This window comes from Nicotiana attenuata, unplaced genomic scaffold (genome assembly GCF_001879085.1).
Source record: "Nicotiana attenuata strain UT unplaced genomic scaffold, NIATTr2, whole genome shotgun sequence".
In the NCBI taxonomy this organism is placed as follows: Eukaryota; Viridiplantae; Streptophyta; class Magnoliopsida; order Solanales; family Solanaceae; genus Nicotiana; species Nicotiana attenuata.
The window spans coordinates 238,327-246,744 of NW_017670436.1; the positions used below are offsets into that span (position 1 = coordinate 238,327).

The following is an 8,418-nucleotide window of genomic DNA, read 5'->3' on the forward strand; positions in this document are numbered from 1 at the left end:
TTGCCTTCATATGGATCTCTGCTTGCTTGAGTTTTGGCTTTGAGTACGTAGTCCCTGACTTTGAGCTACCGGACCTTTGATTTCTTGTTGTAATAATGTTCCGCTTACTGCTTTTGGGCGACTATCCTTATGTATGCCATATCTCTTCGTTCGTCGATCTCATCAAGTTCTTGCCTTCTACTCTCGTCATTACTTGTACCGATTTAGTGGGAGTACCTTAGGCTGGGTTCTCCAACTTCGACTGGTATGACTGCTTCGGTCCCTTTGACCAGAGAGTAGGTTGTCTCCCCTGTGCTTGTCTTCGGGGTGGTTCTATATGCCCATAATACTTCTGGGAGTAATTCCGGCCACGGTCTCTTGACGTCTTCGAGCTTTTTCTTCATGATGTTTAATATGAACTTGTTAGAGGATTCTGCCTTCCCGTTACCCGTTGGGTGATACGGGATTGAAAGTATCCTCTTAATATGCCATTTCTCAAAGAATTCGGCGGTTTTCTTTTTCATGAACTGAGGTTCGTTGTCGTAGCTGATTTCTTGGATAAGCTGAATCGGCAGATGATTTTTCTCCATATGAAGGTGATTACCTCTTATTCGCGTATTTGGGTGAACGCTACTGCTTCCACCCATTTAGAAAAATAGTCAGTTAAAACCAAAAGAAATTGTATATACCTCGTCCTGCTGGGAGGGGGCCCACGATATCCATTCCCCACTTGATGAACAGCTACGGAGAGGTGACTGAGTGGAGATGTTCACCTGCTTGGTGAATTATTGGGGCGTATTTCTAACATTGCTCACATTTCTTCACAAATTCTGAGTCATCTTTTTTCATGGAGGGTCAGTAGTATCCCACCTGTATGAGACACCTAATGAGTGCTCGATCACCGGAATGGGTGCCACAATGGCCTTCATGGACTTCTTCGAGGACGAGCTAGATTTGGTTCAGACCCAAATATTTTGCCAAAGGGCCCCAAATGTTCTTTTGTATAATTCACTATGGAGGAGGTTGTATCTGGCTGCCTGCATTCTTAGTTTTTTGGCTTTCTTTTTGTCGCTTGGGAGTGTGTCGTCCTCCAAGTAAGTGATGATACGATTGAGCCAATCCCAAGTTAAACTTATAGATCTTACCTCGATTTGGTCTGGCGAGGAATTGAGGAGGTGGACTACACTTTTATCCCCAGTTATGATGCTTTGGTGGCTGCGGCTAATTTGGCGAGGCCGTCCGCTTCGGCGTTCCAAGCATGCAGGATCTGGCCGAGCAGGCATTCGACGAACCTGAGCAGCAGCTTGTAGATCTCGGTCTGATATTTTTGTAACCTTTGTTATTTAATTTGGAAAGTCCTATGACTTGGTTGACTACAAGCTGCGAATCACAATGGAGTTTCAACCGCTTCGGCCCATACATGAGTGCTAGTCCCAATCCTGCAATTATGACCTCATACTCGGCCTCATTGTTAGTCATATCCGGGAATCTTATGGATTGGCGAATTACTTCACTGGTAGGGACCTCGAGTACGAGTCCTAGTCCGGATCTAGAAGCGGTGGATGCGTCGTCGGTGTGCAGGACCTAGGGGTCTTTTGTTTGGAGTGAAGCTTGGATGGCTTCCTTCTCGACCTTAGGCATTATCTTTGCGCTAAAGTCTGCGACAAAGTTGGCGAGCACTTGAGACTTTATCGTTGTTCACAGTTGATATGTGATGTCGTGCTCGCTTAGCTCGATGGCCCACTTGGCCAGCCTCCCCGACAATTCGGGTCTGTGTAAAATGCCTCTCAGAGGAAAAGTGGTGACGACCGAGATAGGGTGGCACTGGAAATAGGGTCTAAGCTTTCGTAAAGCTATGACTAGTGCCAGGGCCAGCTTCTCGAGGTGTGGGTACCTCGTTTCGACGTCGATGAATTTTTTGCTAACGTAATAAATGGGAGACTGCATACCTTTACTTTCTCGGATCAGAAGTGCACTTACTGCCACTTTGGAGGCGTCCAGGTAGACGAGGAGATGTTCCCCTGGTTCGGGCTTTGATAGTAGAGGTGGTGATGATCGATACGACTTTAGCTCTCCCAGAGCTTATACGCACTCGAACATCCACTCAAGGTCGCTATCATTTTTGTGTATGCTGAAAAATATATGACATATGTCGGATGACTGCGAGATAAATCTCGATAGGGCGGTGATTCGACCAGTTAAGCTTTGGACTTCCTTCTTAGTAGTTAGTTGCCCTGGTATCCCTTCGATGGCTTTAATTTGGTCTGGGTTGACCTCGATCCCCCATTGTGACACTAGGAAACCCAAAAACTTCCCCGAAGCTACACCAAACGCGCATTTCTCTAGGTTTAGTTTCATTTCGTACCATCTCAGTATGTCGAAAGCTTCCTTCAAATGGTCAATATGGTCCTCCGCCTTCACGGACTTGACTAGCATGTCGTCGATATATACGTTCATGGTCTTGTCAAATTGATCTTTGAACATTTTAGTGACCAATCTTTGATAGGTTGCTTCTGCGTTCTTCAGCCCGAATGGCATGACCCTATAACAATATGTTCCTCAGTGGGTGATAAACGTGGTTTTCTCTTGGTACTCTTCTTTCATAAGTATCTGGTTATAGCCCGAGTATGCGTCCAAAAAACTCAACAGCTCATGCTCGGCTGTCGTGTCGATGAGTTGGTCGATATGTGGTAATGGGAACGTATCCTTTGGGCATACTTTGTTGAAGTCCATGAAGTCTACACACATCCTCCATTTCCCATTTTTCTTTTTGACCATCACTATGTTGGCAATCCACTTGGGGTATTTCGACTCCCTGATGGAGCCATTTTCTAACAGCTTCTCCACTTCCTCATAGATAGCATCGTTGATGGTGGGGTTTAATTTATCGGGGGAAGAATCTATCGACGTTTAATTTGTGTGCGGCAATCTCCTTGGGGATACCCGGCATATCTGCATAGCTGAAGGCAAACAAATCTGCATTAGTTATTAAAAATTGACTAAATTTACCTGGTTCTTGGAGTTTGCAGCCGATGTAGGCCTTTTGCCGGAGTCGTTGGGGTCTAATTGAATGGGGTCATGGTCCTCTATAGTTGAGTTTGTGGCTTCAACCGTTTCGGGATCCATGATGACATCCCTGGTCTGTTCTTGCGTCGACCTCGACCCTGTTGATTGATATGCCTCTTTTTCCTTGTCTTTCTTCTGTTGAATTATCGTGCTGTCCAAGGCGATATGGTAGCATTCCTAGGACGTGCGTTGTTCTCCCTGTATGTTGAATCTCCCCCAAGGTGTTGTAAATTTGATCACTTGGTATAAGCTAGAGGGGACGGCTCTCATGGGATGTATCCATGGCCGTCCCACTATGGCATTGTATACGGAGGCCTGATCCATGATGTGGAACGTTGTCTCCAGGGTTATGCCGCCGGCCAAGATGGGGAGTGTAATTTCACCCGAAGTCTGATCAAATGCATTATTAAAATTGGTTAGTGTGATGAAGCGGCACTAGCTTGTCCTCGAGTCTCATCTGGGTGAGGACTTGGGGATGGATAATGCACGCTACACTCCCATCGTCTACATGATACAGTTGACATCAGTATCTAAAATTCGTAAAGTAATGACGAGAGCATCGTTATGAGGGAAAGTCAAACCATCAGCATCTGACTCGTCGAATATGATACTTTCATCGATTATTTCATACTGTTTGTGGGTGATAGATCTTTTGAGCTTGTGAGTGGCAATGAATTTAATGCTGTTGATAGAGGCATCATCGCTTCTGCCGATGATCATGTTGATGGTGCGAACTCGTGACGGTGGCTTCGGTAGGCCTTGGCGTTCACGACCTCTGGCGAAGTTCTTTCTCCCCTTGTCGCTCAACAGCTCTTTGAGGTGTCCCTGCTGCAACATGTTCACGACCTATTGCTTGAGGGCAATGCAGTCTTCTGTCTTGTGTTCGCGCTCTTGGTGGAATTCGTAGAGGGCATCGAATTTTCTGGTGCTCGGTACGGACCTCATCTTTGGCGGCCACTTCACCTTCGTTCCGAGTTTTTCCAAGGTATAGACTATTTCTGTAGGTGACACACAAAAATGTGAATAGATAATAAGGGGGCATACCTCTTTCGTTCCGGTGAGTCCCCGTCCTCGGCCTAGATGGACCTTCATCATAGCGGAAAGAATGTGGGGCGGGAGCCCTGACGTATGGCTGATGTCATTCCCTGTTTTGTCGTGAGACCGGGTGATCCTGTCTTACGTTATCTCTTCGGTCATTCCTGGGCTCGGCTTGTACCGAGATGAGCTATCAAGTTGGTCCGCTGAGGTCATCGTTATCTTCTCGAACTTCGGCATAGTAAGCATTGTAGACTTCATCTAAGTGGTTGGAGGATACTTCATCAACCGGCTCAGTAATTTTCCGGTCGCTCTTGAACCCTCTCTACTCAACCCGTTCTGAGAGGCCGCAACTTCTATCCCTTCGTACATGTTTGTAGGGTCATCCTTACCCTATTGAATCGGGCGAGGAGGTCACTTACTGAAGATGTCGTTCACTATTTTTTCGTCTTTTTTGACCCCGGCATGTGCAGTTACGAACATATCGGCCATTTCTTTGAAGGTTTCTATGGAGCGGGCTGGTAGCTGCGAGTACCATGTTAATGCCCCTCCCGTAAGGGTTCAAATTTCTTCAGCAAAATAGAGGACATTTGTTCTTTAGTGAGGTCGTTGCCCTTCATGGCGGTGACATAACGAGTTATGTGATCTTCAGGGGTTGGTTGTTCTGTCGTATATCCTGAGATATGGTGGCACTTTGAAGTTCTTTGGTATGGCATGCGGGGCTGCCCCCTCGCTGTACGGTTGCTTTACGAATCTACCGGCATCCCTCTTTGGCAATAGCTTAGGGGCGCCCGGTATCTTGTCGACTCGTTCTTGGTGTTCTTTCATTTGATCTCTAAGCGCTTTATTTTCATTCTCTATTTCCTCCATCCTCTTTAGAACAGCTGCGAGGACGTTGTCACCTGCATTATTAGTAACTTTGTGAGTTATACCTAGTGTTGGAAGGTCCAGTTGGTGGCCCTGCTCGTCTGTTCGTTGCACTGTGTGGGCTCTTGCAGTCTCTATGGTCGTGCATAGAGCAGGTTTGTTGAGCACGCTTACTAGTGTATCGATCAACCACGCTACGAGAAGCTTTTTCATGGCCGGTCGCGTCCCTTCTTCTATGGACGTGGAGGCCTCATTTTGATTTGGTTTTTTTATGCTACAATGGAGAGAGGCGACCTCTCGTGCCTAGGGGAGGCAGTGGGAGTAACGTCATCGCCTAGCGTTTCACAGCTCACGTTGATAGTGTTCATGAGGTTGCTAGGGAAGTCACCTTTCACTTTAGTCCTATCTCTTTGGTAACCTGCTGTTAGACCCTTGACAAAGCTGATCGGCAAATAGCGCGGCAGTGGCAAGGCTTTAGCATGATGGCCTTGCCATTGGCCTATGTGCAGGGCAATCAACATGCAAAATAATGCAGGCGTTGTCAATGGCAACAAACTGTTGCAAGGCTAAGGTATGACGGACTGCACCACTGTTTCAAGCTAAGGTGTGACGGACTACACTAAAGTATGAGTGGGTTGTTGCAAGCAAAGGCCAAGTTCTTTAAGGAACAAGGCGGGCTGGACGAAAGCTTGATAAAGCAATGCGGAAAGACCTAGGCTCTAAGACAAGGCGGCTTAGTGCCAAGGCAGTGGTATTGGCAACTCGGTGTTGCTTTGGCTTAGATGAGCGGAATGGAACCTAAGGAATTTGTGGGCAAACTGTTACATCTCGCATTTTCATACGTTAAAAGTTTCGTCTTCAGTTCATCGACGTAAACTCGGGGATGAGATTATCTTGAGGTTAACGTATTTATGCTATTTATAACAAGCGAGAAGTAAGTTTCATGAAGGATAAAGGATACACAAATTAAAGAAAACGAGTTTCGTTGAAAGTGGCCAATTTGGGATAAAATACGGGTCGAGCGATAATACCCGATAATTATGAACTAGTACCATGCAAGGTACCATATGACCACGGTAGTATAATGATAAAGTATATTAAAAATGAGTAGTATTTTAGGTAATTTGAGATAATTCTTAATTATACGGGTAATTAATTAATTACCGGGTAACGGGACATTACCTAATCAATTATTAAAATTATGAGATAAGCCTAAACTAAATCCCCCCAAGAAATGTAACGTGGCAGCATTAGCTAGACCACATAAAATGACTCTTAGTCATTCAAAAGATAGGTGGCTAACTAAGAAACACTTAGAATTTAATATATAAATATTCACTACAATCTTACTCCATTTTCATTTAGACAAATGAACCAAAAACAATGGAATAAAATCATAAAGAAAGGAACGTCCCTTCCTGCTCCATTTTCATTTAGACAAATGAACCAAAAAAAAAAGGTCCAAAATCATAAAGAAAGGAACGTCCATTCTTGGTTGGAATATCTCAAGAACAGAAGCCAAAAAAAATTCAATCCAATGTTGCGGTTTTAAATTGCAACAACACAATTCCAACGAGAATTTGTTAGAATCGTAGCTAACGTAAGATTTTGCGGTTCTAGAGGAATACGTGTAATCTTCTCCAAGAGTATTATACGGAGTTTTTCCTATTCCAGGTATGTTAAGGCTACCACTTCCTTCTTTTTGGCATGGTCCAATTATACAGAAGAAATGAGCAAATACACAGTTTTCATAAACGACTCTATTTATAGAAATACTAGGGTCTCTGTATTCTTGATTCCCCATGTGACATATTATTATATTTTCTGTTCATGGGTCTCAAAATAATACGCAGTTGATAAAGTTTATCCGAAAAGAATATGGATATTTTTAACGTATTTTCGTGTATTTTATTCATTTGTGCACGCACATTGACCCATGACCAGACGACTTTATATACGCGTATTTATATGTATATATTTATATATATGGGATATGGGAAAAAGGTTACGGCATTATATACGCACCACCACCTGATCAGTTGGTACATGTTGATGATGTTGCCCACAGTGGCCGAGATGATATGATGAGATACCCTCAGTGGCTTGATGATGTTATGTACACCTATACCCATGCATGACACGACATTTATATACACGTGCATAACATTATAAATGTTTTAGAATTTACAAAGTTATTCAGATTTACAGATGGATTTCTTTATTCCATGTTTCATTTATGCCTTTTACGTACAGATTTTCATGCCTTACATACTCAGTACATTTTTCGTGCCGATGCCCTATTTTACGGGGCCTGTGTTTCATGCCCGCAGGTGCAGGTAGGCAAGCTGACGGTGCCCTTTATTAGGATCCTTGATCAGCGGGAGTTGGCGTGCTCCACTTAATCCGGAGCTGCTTTTGATTTTGGTACGATATGCTTGTGTATATATATGGGTTGACGTGGCTCAGTCCCGTCTTTGCACAGTTGTATTTCTATTAAAGGTCTGTAGACAGTTATGTACAGTTGGATAGTATATGGCCCTGTTGGCTTTCAGTTTGGGTATATAGTTGTCTATCGCGGCCTTGTCGGCTCGCCCACTGTAACCCGCACGTATATGTATATATGTCTTTGGGCAAGTTTCCTTCATATATATTATTCTCATAATTCAGCAGATGTTATTCAGGTTTATATCTTAGACGCATGCTAGAGGTGTTTGACAGGTAGGACTGCGGCACCCGTCGCGGCCCATCAGTTTGGGTCGTGACACAAACAACTTAGCAAGGGAAATGGCATCATGGCTTGGCGACTTGATGCTAATATCAGCTATGGCATTGGCAAAGGGCAGACTTGATCAAGTAGGGGCGACTTGACATGAACAAGCGACTGCGGCGGCGAGCGTGTGTACGGCTAAGTCATGGGCCACAAGCTGTGGCTATGGCATTGGGGCGGAGCAGTGTCAAAGGGTAAGGCTGGGCACAATGCCAGCCTTGGGCGTGCAGCAGCTGTCCAGAAACACGCACATGCAGTGCACATGGAGCGATTACCAAGTGTGTTGGGCACATGATATGCAGTTGGGCGGTTACAACTGCCTTGTCCAAAGAGTGGCTGATAATGAGGCTAAGTGTATGCACATTTTTAGGCATGTTAGATCATGACATGCACGTTTTTTATCATGGGTGATCACGGCCTATCAGTTGGAGGTGTCAACTGAAATAGGAAGAACTGTAAAGGGCTAACTGCACTATAAATATGTGTGTTGCAGCCCTAATTTCGTCTAAGTACCTAGGGAGAGAAAATAGGCAAGATGTAGGCATAGGGTTGTCTATGCCAAGGCTTGAGCATGGCAAATTATGTGCCATTGCCTTGCCAAAATCAATGGGCAGCACGAAATGTCTTAGGCAGGGACTTTTATAAGGCAGATTGTGCAAGTGTCGGCAATTTCGTGAGTCGGTGTTTGCCAAGGGTGGCAGCAC

At 44.7% G+C, this 8,418-nt stretch overlaps 1 protein-coding gene across 1 annotated transcript; it reads right to left on the minus strand.

Moving 5' to 3' along the window:
* Nucleotides 1-203: 203 nt before the first annotated feature.
* LOC109239371 lies at nucleotides 204-2,517 on the minus strand. The gene is made up of 5 exons (XM_019405926.1): nucleotides 2,175-2,517; nucleotides 1,929-2,060; nucleotides 1,125-1,297; nucleotides 694-752; nucleotides 204-612 (listed from the first exon to the last, which is right to left on the minus strand). Exons 1-5 carry the CDS (start codon nucleotides 2,515-2,517, stop codon nucleotides 204-206), a joined length of 1,116 nt encoding a protein of 371 aa, XP_019261471.1.
* Between the last annotated feature and the right edge of the window lie 5,901 nt (nucleotides 2,518-8,418).

Excerpts from the sequence above, each read along its gene's own strand:
- LOC109239371 (XM_019405926.1), bottom strand. The coding sequence starts at position 2,517 with ATGCCATTCGGGCTGAAGAACGCAGAAGCAACCTATCAAAGATTGGTC. Across the intron at positions 2,061-2,174 it reads GGAAGTCCAAAGCTTAACTG|CTCTGGGAGAGCTAAAGTCG; the intron begins GTCGAATCACCG and ends AGTGCGTATAAG. Across the intron at positions 753-1,124 it reads CCTCGCCAGACCAAATCGAG|GTGAACATCTCCACTCAGTC; the intron begins GTAAGATCTATA and ends TTCACCAAGCAG.